We start from the raw sequence: 13793 nt of genomic DNA, 5'->3' as shown, positions 1-13793 counted from the left end.
GTCCTCGCACCCAAGCCTTTAGCTGGAAGGAAAACTATTGCAGCACTCAGTCACCCGCAAATCACAGTGATGATCTAGTATTAGTGAGGAAACAGACTAGACCGGGGGGGAAGCAAACTTTTTGGCCTGAAGGCCGCATCGGGTTTCAGAAATTGTATGGAGAGCTGGTTAGGGGAGGCTGTTGCTCTCCAAACAGCCAGGTGTGGCCCGGCCCCCTCCCCCCCGCTTCTCACCCCCGCTGTTCCCTGACATCTCTTCCCCCCTAGGACCCCTGCCCTATCCACCCTACCCTGCTCAGTCCCCTTACTGCCTCCCTCCCCCCCCCCCCGGACCCCTGACCCATTCAACCCCCCTGTTCCCCGCCCTCTATCCAACCCCGCCCCCTTACCGTGCAGCCTGGAGCACCAGTGGCTGGCAGCGCGGCTGCACCAGGACAGGCAGCTGTGCCGCCCGGCTGGAGACAGCCACACACTGCGCCGCACAGAGCACCGGGTCAGGCCAGGCTCTGTAGCTTCGCTGCTCCAGGAGCTCGCAGGCCCGCTGCCCAGAGCATTGCACCAGTGGCACAGTGACCTGAGGTTGCGGGGGAGGGGTTGGGGGCTAGCCTCCTGGGCCCGGAGCTCAGGGGCCGGGCAGAACAGTCCCACGGGCTGGATGTGGCCCGTGGGCTGTAGTTTGCCCACTTGTGGGCTGTAGTTTGCCCACTTCTGGACTAGATTTACTACCCTGGTTGAACTTCCCAAGGACTGAATGTCCTCACTGACATTATGGAGCCTTTCTTTTGCTCAGCTTGTTAAAACTGGCCTCTGGATTAAGGACTTTCCTGACTTTTGCAGCTGGGAAAAGCCTTCAGGAGTGAAGAAAAAACAAATTGGGATTTCCTTGTTTCACAAATGTCTAAAGTGTTAAGACTTCCCCATAATCCAGTATTTTGGTATTTCTTTGCTTAGTTACACTTGTCTGCCTAGTTCCTCGTTTTCCTCTGTGCCTTTTGCCCTGTCATTTTATAAATCTTTTATTTTGCCTGTCTTGTATTTTCTTTCTCAACCAAACTGATTACAGGGGTCTTTTTATAGCCATTTCAGCGTTGGATAATTCTTTGTGGAAATACTTTCATTTTCTCCCTCACTGTAGGCCTGATGTCAATGGGAGTATATGGGCTTTGAATTCAGCCTTGGAAAATGCATCGCTATTACAGCTGGTAACTTCTAGTAGCAGTCTAGCTCTTTCCTGAATCGTCTTGCCTTGCCTACGCTTTTCTTGTTTACTCCTTTGCTTGACTCTCACTAACTGTATTTATCTCTAAAGCGGTGTTTCCTTGCGTGATGTTTTGGGGATCACCCAACCAGTAAGGGGTTCTGTCTCTGCCTGCCATGTAACCTTGGGTGCCTTTTACTATACAGCTTTAGTCCAGAGCCCTGACACCACTAGCCTGTCCACAAGCACTAGGTCGCACCCTGGCTTCCACCAGCCCAGTGACTCCTTGCAGGGTGACACTGACAGTCCCTCCTTCAGAGTCTCCCCAAATCCATCCGTCCCCAGGCTGTTAATTACCAGACAATTTGAGCATTTCCCTTCTGGATCATCACTCCCAAAAGCATGAAATCAGCCCCACAGACACCAGCTTACTTTGGTGTCTGCACTCCGTGCAGTTTGCACACCAGAGACTGCTTGGGATATAAATAAAAGGTTTATTTAATAGCAAAATCTGATTCAAAGGTAGAATAGTAAGGAAAATAAACCTCAAGATGCAACCTTAGGCTTTACATCTCTATAGTGAAGAAAATCCCTTTTCTAATACAAGTTACCGATTGCCTTGGAACAGTTTTCCAGCATGACCCCTTATTCCAGAGGAGATGGAGCACTTCAGAGGCAGCCCCCACCAAGTGACTGTTCCTCAATTTCTGGATGAAGACCTCAGATTCAAGCTTTTTTTTTTAAAAGGGCTTTTTTTTTTCTTTCTCTCTCTCTCTCTCTCTGATGGTGACTCATGCTTATTCAGAGTGGGAAATTTTAGCTGTCATGTCTTTTTCCGCCAACTCTAATGATCCATCGTTTGTCTACTCCTGGTTTGTATGATGCTAGGTGCTTGGAACTAGTCTCATCTGGTTGGGGAGGCAGCCTGTCCTGCTTGACTGCACCACAAGTTCTGAGCGCAGTTTTCTATATACACAAACACATGCATTAATAATCACTATGTACACATCTCAGGAGGTCGCGAGATTATTACGTGGGGGCTGCGAGCTGTCAGCCTCCACCCCAAACCCTGCTTTGCCTCCAGCATTTATAATGGTGTTTATAAATTAAAAACACTTTTTTATATATTTAAGGGGGGTCGCACTCAGAGGCTTGCTATGTGAAAGGGGTCACCAGTACAAAAGTTTGAGAAGTTTTGGTTTAGCTGCTTATTTTTTGGCAGGTGCGCCCCTCTGTTCTCTCCTTGGAGTCTCTGGGCTCTGATTGTCATACCTTGAATCCTTTTGCAAGCTATTTTGAGGTACAGCTGTATGAAAGACAAATGAAAATATAAAGGTCAGTTGAACTAAAAATTACATGCATGTTTTCAGAATAACCTCCTGCCAGTGTGTACAGCAATAATGCATGGAGCACTTCTTTCTGTCTGGTCAGTGACTTGGCAACAGTACAATGATTGGCTGCTAAGAAACCACTTTCCTGGTATGTTTTGTGGCAGGAGAAAGGTCAGATTTGTACAGATTATACCTTCCTCCTTTTTCGCCCCTTCACGTCATATGTTTCAGAAATTGTGTTATTGAGGAGATGAAATAGATGTCAATGCCAGTTTTAGATACTTAATCCTTAATTATAGGTTTCAGAGTAACAGCTGTGTTAGTCTGTATTCGCAAAAAGAAAAGGAGTACTTGTGGCACCTTAGAGACTAACCAATTTATTTGAGCATACGCTTTCGTGAGCTACAGCTCACTTCATTGGATGCATACTGTGGAAAATACAGAAAATGTTTGTTTTTATACACACAAACCATGAAAAAATGGCTGTTTATCACTACAAAAAAGTGCTCTCCTCCACCCCACTCTCCTGCTGGTAATAGCTTATCTAAAGTGATCACTCTCCTTATAATGTGTATGATGATGAAGATGGGCCATTTTCAGCACAAATCCAGGGTTTAACAAGAACGTCTGAGGAAGGTGGGGGGTTGGGGGGGTTAGGAAAACAAGGGGAAATAGTTTACCTTGCATAATGACTTAGCGACTCCCAGTCTCTATTCAAGCCTAAGTCAATTGTATCCAATTTGCAAATGAATTCCAATTCAGCAGTCTCTTGCTGGAGTCTGGATTTGAAGTTTTTCTGTTGTAATATCGCAACTTTCATATCTGTAATCGTGTGACCAGAGAGATTGAAGTGTTCTCCGACTGGTTTATGAATGTTATAATTCTTGACGTCTGATTTGTGTCCATTTATTCTTTTACGTAGACACTGTCCAGTTTCACCAATGTACATGGCAGAGGGGCATTGCTGGCACATGATGGCATATATCACATTGGTAGCTGTGCAGGTGAACGAGCCTCTGATAGTGTGGCTGTTGTTATTAGGCCCTGTGATGGTGTCCCCTGAATAGATATGTGGGCACAGTTGGCAATGGGCTTTGTTGCAAGGATAGGTTCCTGGGTTAGTGGTTCTGTTGTGTGGTATGTGGTTGCTGGTGAGTATTCGCTTCAGGTTGAGGGACTGTCTGTAGGCAAGGACTGGCCTGTCTCCCAAGATTTGTGAGAGTGTTGGGTCATCCTTCAGGTTTAGGTTGTAGATCCTTGATAATGCGTTGGAGGGTTTTTAGTTGGGGGCTGAAGGTGACGGCTAGTGGCGTTCTGTTGTTTTCTTTGTTAGGCCTGTCCTGTAGTAGGTGACTTCTGGGAACTCTTCTGGCTCTATCAATCTGTTTCTTCACTTCCGCAGGTGGGTATTGTAGTTGTAAGAATGCTTGATAGAGATCTTGTAGGTGTTTGTCTCTGTCTGAGGGGTTGGAGCAAATGCGGTTGTATCGCCTAATAACATCAGCCACACTATCAGAGGCTCGTTCACCTGCACATCTACCAATGTGATATGTGCCAGCAATGCCCCTCTGCCATGTACATTGGTGAAACTGGACAGTCTGTACGTAAAAGAATAAATGGACACAAATCAGATGTCAAGATTTATAACATTCATAAACCAGTCGGAGAACACTTCAATCTCTCTGATCATGCGATTAGACATGAAAGTTGCTATATTACAACAAAAAAACTTCAAATCCAGACTCCAGCGAGAAACTGTTGAATTTTAATTCATTTGCAAATTGGATACAATTAACTTAGGCTTGAATAGAGACTGGGAGTGGCTAAGTAATTATGCAAGGTAACCTATTTCCCCTTGTTTTTTCAACCCCTCCCCTCCCTCCCCCCCCCCCCCAGATGTTCTTGTTAAACCCTGGATTTGTGCTGGAAATGGCCCACCTTGATTATCATACACATTGTAAGGAGAGTGATCACTTTAGATAAGCTATTACCAGCAGGAGAGTGGGGTGGGAGGAGGAATTTTTTCATGCTTTATGTGTATAAAAAGATCTTCTGTACTTTCCACAGTATGCATCCAATGAAGTGAGCTGTAGCTCACGAAAGCTTATGCTCAAATAAATTGGTTAGTCTCTAAGGTGCCACAAGTACTCCTTTTCTTTTTACATAATGAAAGTGGTAGGTTTTATTTTTCCCCCACTGGGAAAATGGTTTGTATAACTGATCATGTCTGAGGTGGTTGTTCATAAAATCAGGTACTGCTGTAACTGTCTCAACTGTTGTAAGGTCTGTAAATTGCTATCCAGTTTAATGAGAGGTACTGTATTCTCTTGACTATTGTATGGGGAGCAGCAAAACTGAAATCTTTAAAGCAGGAAACATTTGTGTGGTGGCAAAGCATGACTAAGCTGAAAATCCCAATGGTATGCAGTGTTGTTGTAGCCATGTTGGTCCCAGGATATTAGAAAGACAAGGTGGGTGAGGTAATATCTTTTATTGGACCAACTTCTGTTTGTGAGAGAAACTTTTGAGCCACAGAGACCTGAAGAGCTGTGTGTGGCTTGAAAGCTTGTCTCTCTCACCAACACAGATTGGTCCAATAAAAGATGGGGTCATTCAGGGATAAGGAAATATATAAGCATGCTAGCTCAATGACTTTCACGTGTAACAACTGCATTCTCATTATAGCTTCTGCAGAATCATCAAAGGAGTTGTTTGACCCGGTGGTGCAGGGAGATCTCTTAACACAAATACACACACTGGAAACATAATTAGGGATTCGGGTTTTCCAGTTTTGAGATTTTACTTATTGTCAAAACAACGGGGAGTTCCTGTGGCACCTTAGGCTCTAACTCCTCGTTGTTTTTGCTCATACAGACTAACATGGCTACCATTCTGATACTTATTGTCAGTGCCTGTTCTTTTCACTACTTCCTAGGAAAATCTGTGTGTGTTTATGTATTTGCATTGAATGTGTATTTGATCAGAAACCTGTTATTTCACTGCTAACAAGATATAATTTTTTCTTTAAAAAGCCTCATTTTGTTACTTGTGTTCTGTAGTCCTGCTGTGTGACAGCCAAACATATCACTTTTTATGTGTAACCAAAAACTGAACTCTGAATAAAACAAAATCTTGCAGGCTGTGACTTGTAGCAGATAACTGAAAAGGGTACAAATGTTGAATGACTCTCAAATGAGCCTTGCTTCCTTCTGCTCTCTCTCTCTTCAGCTCCATGCTTAGGTTGTTGGTTTTGTTAAACACTAGTTCCTGAAGAATTAGGATAATTGTTTTTGGTTTAAACTGGAATGCCTCTATACTTTATAGGTTTTTTTTCCCCCTGTAGAACACTTCCTGGAGGAACTGAAAGTTCATAAAACAGCAATATATTGTATGACACGGCACTTAAAATGATAGAGATTAGAACCCTGTAAACCTGATACCTAGCTAGTCTAAAAAAGATGAACTAAAAATATTTCCGAGGTTACATCAGCCTCTGATTTCCTTCTGCCATTGGATAGGGAAGAATTTCAAGGTGGTGGTGAGGGCTGTTGACTAGAGGCCTGGGATTCAGGAGGGCTGAATTCTGTTCACAGCTTTGCCAGTAGATTGCTTGGTGGCTTTGGGCAGGTCACTCCACCTCCCTGTGCCTCAGTTTCCCCATACTCTACAAAGGAGGTAAAGTGCTTTGAAATCTACAGATAAAATGCTATATGAGTTGTTGAATGAGACTATAGTTACTGACTTTCTATACAATGCTGTAAAATGTGAAGTCAACGGAAAACAAAGTATTTTTCTCTAAACTGTTAATTACAATAATCTTAAGTGTTATATTAATTAAAAAAAACAAAAACGGATATGTGAAATATTGACCTTAAAACTCTAGCTGGCAAGTGTCTTTAACTGTAGCATACTCTGTTTTACTTTTGGCACAGCATTTTTGTCCTGCTGTATCATTCTGTATGTGAAAAAATTTAATTTTCAAAACAGGAAGTAACTGGTCTCTTGAAATATTTGAAGAGAAACTATCTGCTGCTGAATTACATGCTATTTTCAGTTTTATAATGCTACTGTAGCTATTTACTATCCCAATACTTGATTTTGTTCATAATTATATTTTCATCTTGGTAGTGATAATCATGTATGATTTCCTGCATTGTAGTCTCCTTTTCCTTAATTCAAACGAATGAGTTCTCCTGGAATAGGATTTCCTTTGATAAGGAGTATGTGTCACTTTGTATATAGCTTTGTGGCCAGTAATGAAAATGGTGATCAGACTTCAATTACTGTGATGGTCAGTATTCTTTTGGCTTCTGTACAGGATATCTTTAGATTAGACTCTGTTTATGCACCATGTTCAGAGCATAAGAAAAGTAACATCAAAGTGCAGAACAGAACTTCTAGCACACTGTAGCAGTCACGTAGTGTCCACCTGGGACGTTACTATGTGGCAAGTTAGCGCACTGTTGATTTAACACCTTGGCTTGTGTCTCATGTGGACAAACTCTTAGATACATAAAGTCTGATCCTTCTCCTGTTTAGAAGTTGTCAGCTTCATACAGGGAGCAGGAATCTGGCTAAAAGGGAAAGTATCTTCCCTCTTAGTTGTACAGATTATCTTGGAGAATTCTCAAGGATCGAGAGAATTTTCATGCTATTTAGTGATGCCCCGTGAAGCTGGCTTTACAGCAGCACTTTCAAGATTTCTTATTTAATCTTGGATTTTTAATCTTTACATATGTTTTTCACACAAATATTAAGTAACATTTCTGAAACAGGTGTAATGGGGACAGGAAACTGCTGCATTTTTCTATGGAGATATTTCTAAAATAACTAGTTAGTGAAGCTAAAGGTCTCAGTATGCCAGTTGAGTAAGAAGATTGCTGTGGTAGCTGTTGTGAAACCAGCACAGAGAACAATTACCTGTTTGTTTTTTTGATAGCGGTTTCTTGAGCAATGTGAGGTGAAGCAAAACTTTAAATAATCTCTCGTCCTGAGCCATTTGATCTTAATCTTTAATCCAGATTTAGTTTCACAGTCCAGTAAGAATAAGACTCCTCAAGCACAAGTGGGTGGTGAGGTGTGTGGGGTTTTTTTTGTTTTTAAAGTGGTGAATTTTGCTTTTTCATTCACTACTTATGTATTTTGCTTCCTCAGGATTGGAACCTGACCTGGCACACAGAAAATCCAGATTTCACTAAGTGCTTTCAGAATACTGTCCTTGTCTGGGTGCCTTGCATTTACCTGTGGTTTTGCTTCCCAATATACTTCCTGTACCTCCGTCGTCATGACAGGGGCTATATCCAAATGTCTCATCTCAACAAGGCCAAAACAGTAAGTGTCTTTTACTTCAGAGTCTGTGCCATGTATTTTGGTTTTATTTTCAGGTTTGTACCAAATTGACTTTTTGTTTTTAAATTAACTCCATGAAATGTTTGTACTGGGATGGGGTCCATGAATACAATTCACCTGAATTTGGTTTCCAAGTTTTATGCTGTCATGTCAATGGGCTGCCTGAGAATAAGTATGTCAGGTGTGTGGTTTAAAAAAAAAAAAAAAAAAAAAAAGCGCCTATCCTTCAAGGTCCTTGAGTGTGCGCGGATACGTGTTACTGGCCCTTGGATACAGCCTCCACAGTGTGTTCCATGCCCTGAAGTTGGGAAGTACCGCATTTCGTTGGCCACCTTGATCCTGAAGTTTCAACCCTTGAAATATAAGGATTTTATTAAACTAATCAGTTTTTTGACCATAAAGCATAATAGTGTATCCTTTTTAGAAAAAAGAAAAGGAGGACTTGTGGCACCTTAGAGACTAACAAATTTATCTGAGCATAAGCTTTCGTGAGCTACAGCTCACTTCATCGGATGCATTCAGTGGAAAATACAGTGGGGAGATTTATATATGTGAAACAATGGGTGTTACCATACACACTGTAAGGAGAGTGATCACTTAAGGTGAGCTATTACCAGCAGGAGAGCGGGGGGCTAGGGGGGACCTTTTGTAGTGATAATCAAGGTGGGCCATTTCCAGCAGTTGAGAAACGGTGAGGGAATAAACATGGGGAAATAGTTTTACTTTGTGTAATGACCCATCCACTCCCAGTCTCTATTCAAGCCTAAGTTAATTGTATCCAGTTTGCAAATTAATTCCAATTCAGCAGTCTCTTGTTGGAGTCTGTTTTTGAAGTTTTTTTGTTGAAGAATTGCAAATTTTAGGTCTGTAATCAAGTGACCAAAGAGATTGAAGTGTTCTCCAACTGGTTTTTGAATGTTATAATTCTTGACGTCTGATTTGTGTCCATTTATTCTTTTACGTAGAGACTGTCCAGTTTGACCAATGTACATGGTAGAGGGGCATTGCTGGCACATGATGGCATATATCAGATTGGTAGATGTTCTCTATGTATATAAATCTCCCCACTGTATTTTCCACTGAATGCATCCAATGAAGTGAACTGTAGCTCACGAAAGCTTATGCTCAAATAAATTTGTTCGTCTCTAAGGTGCCACAAGTACTCCTTTTCTTTTTGCGAATACAGACTAACACGGCTGCTACTCTGAAGCCTATCTTTTTAGAGTAGTTCTATTCATCCTGTTCCATTTCTCTCACCCAACTGGCATTTAACAATCTTTTAACAGAGTTTGTTTCTCTGTAAAACAAACAAGAGCCTTTGAGAGGAGCTGTGGTACCTTTTAATAGGTATTTTGGGGGATTTCTGCCCCACTTGTAAACCTACAGTTTTTAAAGAGTTTCTTCCCAGCCTAAGTTGAGATATACTCCAATCTTTGCTTCGTAAAACGTTAGCGTGTGATATGACATTTAGAATAAATCTAAACTATATAACACAGTAATCTAAAATTCTTTTTTTTTAATCGGGAACCTACAGAGAAGATTATCTTTTTACCTCATGTACTGCGTAAGTTGTGTATAGTTGGACTAATTTTAATTGCATGATAGGGCCACACACATAGGGCAATTGCATTTGACTGTGTATGTATTAATTTGTTGTACCAAAAGACATTTTGTTACACTTGATAAGAGTTCACTTTCAATATTTATTCATACTTTTATGTTCCAGGCCTTGGGCTTACTATTGTGGATAATCTGCTGGGCAGACCTTTTCTACTCTTTCTGGGAAAGAAGTCAAAATATTTTCCGACCGCCAGTTTTTATCATTAACCCTACAGTTTTGGGCATAACAATGGTAAGTATAAATCATTCTACTCCGATTCCTTCTGTGATGCGAAATCATGACCACTAATTGGTCTTTCTCAACTGTACATGTTGCCTTTTTCTGCAGCTGCTTAGCATTTTCATTCCATTAGGTACAATCACCATTTGCAGATTTCACTTGATACTGAACTGAAATGCTGATTTTTGATTTATGTAAAGCAGACTTTGCGCTGAAAACTGTGTATCAGCATGTTGAGAAGCATACAGACTGGCTCTAGACATTTACACTTTTTCTGAGGTTAGAGGTGCCATTTACTCATGCACATGCTTGAGAACTTGATTTAATCCGGGGGCAAGTAACTCTAAATAGAAGTTCTTAAAACCATAAAATACAGTCAAGAGAGTTGCCAACGTTACTTAACTTTAAAAACAAAACTTCAAATTGTTATGAATATTTGTAATAGACCATTGAGTTCTGTGGGTCTGACTGAACTACATGTGGTGTTCATGCTCAAACTCTTGATGCTGTGATAGAAAGTGTTAAAAGTAAGTTTTCTGTGCACTGGGTGATAGATGTTCAGGACTAGGAAGCTGGGAAGTGCAGGTACTATCCTGTTAGCTTTTCTTAAAAGCTGATTGCATTTTGCTTCTTCAGGAAAAAAATCAACTTGCTCCTTACTAAAGAGAGGTTTTTTTCTTTTTCTTCAGCCCAGGTTAGGAATAATACAAATTTAAAACTCAGTTAAAACAACACACTTGAAAAGAATAATCCGGGCCCATACCTGGCCATAATATAATGCCAGGTTAATGATGTGACTAAAATGGGAAGCCTTGGACCCATTGTAAACGTGCTTTATGCCACACGAGGGATACATGAGTTTCCTGACGTGTACAAAAATTCCTCTAAACAGTGTGGAAATGGAAAAAAACAACATACATCACATTGGTTAGTGTAACTTTATTTTAACAAGTATGAAAGAGATGATTATTTAAAGATGAACTCTTGCTAAGATAGCTTTCAAGCGCTTAGCCCTGGGAAATCCCTTGGAAAGGGTAAAATATCTTCATAATTAGACATGGTTGTGTATGTTGATTTGTGACTTTTCCCCCCCCCCTTGGGACGCTTTGAACATATTTTTGTCTGGTGCTCTGCTTGTAGGTACTATCAATCACTTTTCCTCTCTCTGTATTGTTTTTTTTAAACTGACACCCTTTGGAGTAGGAACTAGCTTTGTTATGTTTGTAAAGGGCCGAAGACACTGAGACATAGTTAGAACTTCTGAGTGATACTCGAATAGAAACACTAAATCATGGTCTTGGATAGACATGCATCTGCTTCATATATTGTGCTTGCTTTGTGTATCATTTTATTTCTTAACCTTTATGAACATAACCTGCTTATGCTATCTTTTTATCTGTCTGTAGTTGCTTGCCACATTTTTAATACAATATGAGCGAATGAAAGGAGTCCAGTCTTCAGGCGTAATGTTGATTTTCTGGTTCACTGCACTGCTGTGCGCCACAATAATTTTCAGGTCCAAAATACTGCACGCCTTAAACCTGGTAAGTGATTACTTTTCAATTAATGTGAGTTAAGTGCTGCAATAGCAGTGGCTACTTGTTTAATGATTTAATCTGTAGTGCCCATCATTGCTTCTTAAGACACTGAGCAAGTTTATGATCCATTAAGTGTACTTTCATTCCTGAGCTTTTAAGCACCATTAAGTTATGCTTGTTTTACTTTTTTTTTAGTTTTCCATGTTTGAAACTAATCAGAGGTTGGATGGGCTTATAAATGTTGGCAAGGCAGTTTAAAAGCAAAACATTTTTACTGGAACTTCTAGAAACATTCAAAACCTATTTGAATGGAATGAAGGAGTGTACGGTTACATCTGAAACAATGCAGGCTAAAGTTTAGTTCTTTTTCCTGTTTATACAGAGGATTTCCTGGAGCACTTGCTTTGATGGTAGCTCTGTTTCATGTGCCCATTTGGTCAAAGTGTTCTCTTGTATAGTTAGAATATTTTAGATCTTGCTGTGGTTGGGTAATAAAGAAGTTACCCTTGGCTAATTCATTAAATTATTGTGCTGGCTGAAAATGGAATGTAATTTTCTTGAAAAAGTTCCTCAACTTTGTGAGGTTTTTGGAAAAATTTGACCAGCTCCTATTAAATTGGTATTGGGTTTAGTAGTGGCCCTGTGCTTTCTTCAGCCTGAGTTGTCTTTACTTTCTTTGGGAGCACTGGATTGAGCTGTGCTGTGCATAAGCATAGGAAGAGGAAGCTGTGGTGACTGAACACAACATGGTGTAGTGGACTAATTTTTAATCCCAGCTCTGACACGTACTTCCTCTGTGGGCTTGGTCAAATCCATGTACTGCTATGCTATGAAACGCCTTGTGATTTGATCCTGGCTTTAAACTGGAGTGAATTGCACTGGTGCCAGTCATGGCTTAAACACCACATCTGTACTAGGTGATTGTACGTGTTGCTATTCCAGTGGCTGAAAACTCTAGTGTAGACAAGGCCTTAAAAGAAAAAGAGAATGAGAAACTCAGGAATTCTGTTTGTGGTGTCCTCAGATGAACCTGGTGCAAAAAAGTTCCACAAAGATAAAGCTGTTCTCCTGTAATGTTTTGCATAGAAGTGGAGAGACAAGGTGGATGAGGTAATAGCTTTTCTTGGCCCACCTTCTGTTGGTGAGAGGGAGGCAAGCTTTTGAGCTTTACACAGGTCATCTGAAGAAGAGCTCTGTATAAGCTCAAAAGCTTGTCTCTCCTTCTCTTTCCCTTTCACCCCCCCGCCCCCCCAACAGAAGTTGGGCCTGTAAAAGATATTACCTCACCCACCGTGTCCCTCTAATATTCTGGGACCGACATGGCCGTAACAACAGTGCATTGCGTAGAGATGGCCAGACATTCTATTTTATCCAGGCGAGTCCTAGAATGTTGTCAGCGATGCATTTAGCCTAGAATGCCCAATACTCTCCTAAGGAATGCTTGCTGCTTTGTGGCTCCGTTTGACCAGCAGCACAGAACCCACCTTTTGCTTGGTTGACAAGAATATGTACTTCCTCTGATGCTTAGATGCTTATTTCCAAATAAAAGTATTTGCTACATGGTCACTTGTTGTACATTAAGCAGTTGCTTTACATCTTCTAACCAGAATATCAAATCTTTTTTTAGGGTGCTGAAGTTGATGTATTTCGTTACGTTACCTTCTACAGCTACTTCGTCCTGGTGCTAATACAGCTTATACTGTCCTGCTTCCCAGAAAGACCGCCGCTGTTTTCTGAAACAGTTAATGATCCTGTAAGTGTTCAGTAATGTTTTTGCACAGGAGTAGACTGGAATATAGTGCCCTACCTGTAATACTGTTTACAGTGAGTCATTGGGCCTGATTCTGGACAATGTTGAATAATTCAATTCCCATTGAATTAAACTGCAGTAGAAGGCACTTGCTGTACTTTGTTTAATTCTACCCAGTGCTTGCTTTTTGTTACTTGAACAGTTTCACATATGTTTAACTCTGAGTCTAACTCTACATGTCAGCTACTCAAAATGGATTTTCAATGATAAAAGTGCATTTTCTTCCTTTTGCTGCCCTGGTTTTGGCAACACTTTATGCGGTGACGCTAAAGATCTAGGCCTACTTGGCAGAGGGAGGAGGTAGGCTAACAGCATGGCTCCAGCTTCTGGAGACTGCTATGGATTATAAAGTGGAAATATTACGGACCTCTTCTGTGTATGGAAGTGCTACAGTCCTTGAGCTAGTAATGGCTGATGTAGTACATCTGAAATTGGCGAAAGAAGGAATTGATATCACAGCTTACTGATTTAGCTGCAAATTACAGCAGTTGCTATCTTTAAAAGTTGCCATTTACCAAGTTACCACAATTTTTTTTTATTTTAAATGCAGGGTGTAACTGGTATCTCAGGTATCACCCTTGGCAAGTGCTGACTTCATATGCATAACTTGTTGGGCGACATAATGCTGCTGATCCTTTGAGGTCTCCTAAGCAGATCAGCAGTCCAGGTCTTTGGTCAATGTGACCACTCCAGAAAAAGAGATCGGGGTAAAGTAATACAGGTGGATT

The 13793-nt window shown here is 41.0% G+C and overlaps 1 protein-coding gene across 3 annotated transcripts in view; it reads left to right on the top strand.

Moving 5' to 3' along the window:
- Positions 1-13793, top strand: part of LOC141994903 (multidrug resistance-associated protein 1) — a 97244-nt gene that overhangs the window by 30878 nt on the left and 52573 nt on the right. For all 3 annotated transcript variants that reach the window (XM_074965399.1, XM_074965396.1, XM_074965398.1), the window contains exons 2-5: positions 7683-7859; positions 9604-9729; positions 11124-11261; positions 12883-13008. In XM_074965399.1, coding sequence (XP_074821500.1) covers positions 7683-7859; positions 9604-9729; positions 11124-11261; positions 12883-13008 — 567 coding nt within the window. The remainder of the gene's footprint in view (positions 1-7682; positions 7860-9603; positions 9730-11123; positions 11262-12882; positions 13009-13793) is intronic.

The sequence above is a fragment of the Natator depressus genome, chromosome 10 (assembly GCF_965152275.1).
Source record: "Natator depressus isolate rNatDep1 chromosome 10, rNatDep2.hap1, whole genome shotgun sequence".
In the NCBI taxonomy this organism is placed as follows: domain Eukaryota; kingdom Metazoa; phylum Chordata; order Testudines; family Cheloniidae; genus Natator; species Natator depressus.
Note: the sequence above shows the minus strand (reverse complement) of the source record. Positions and strands in the feature narration are given on the sequence as shown.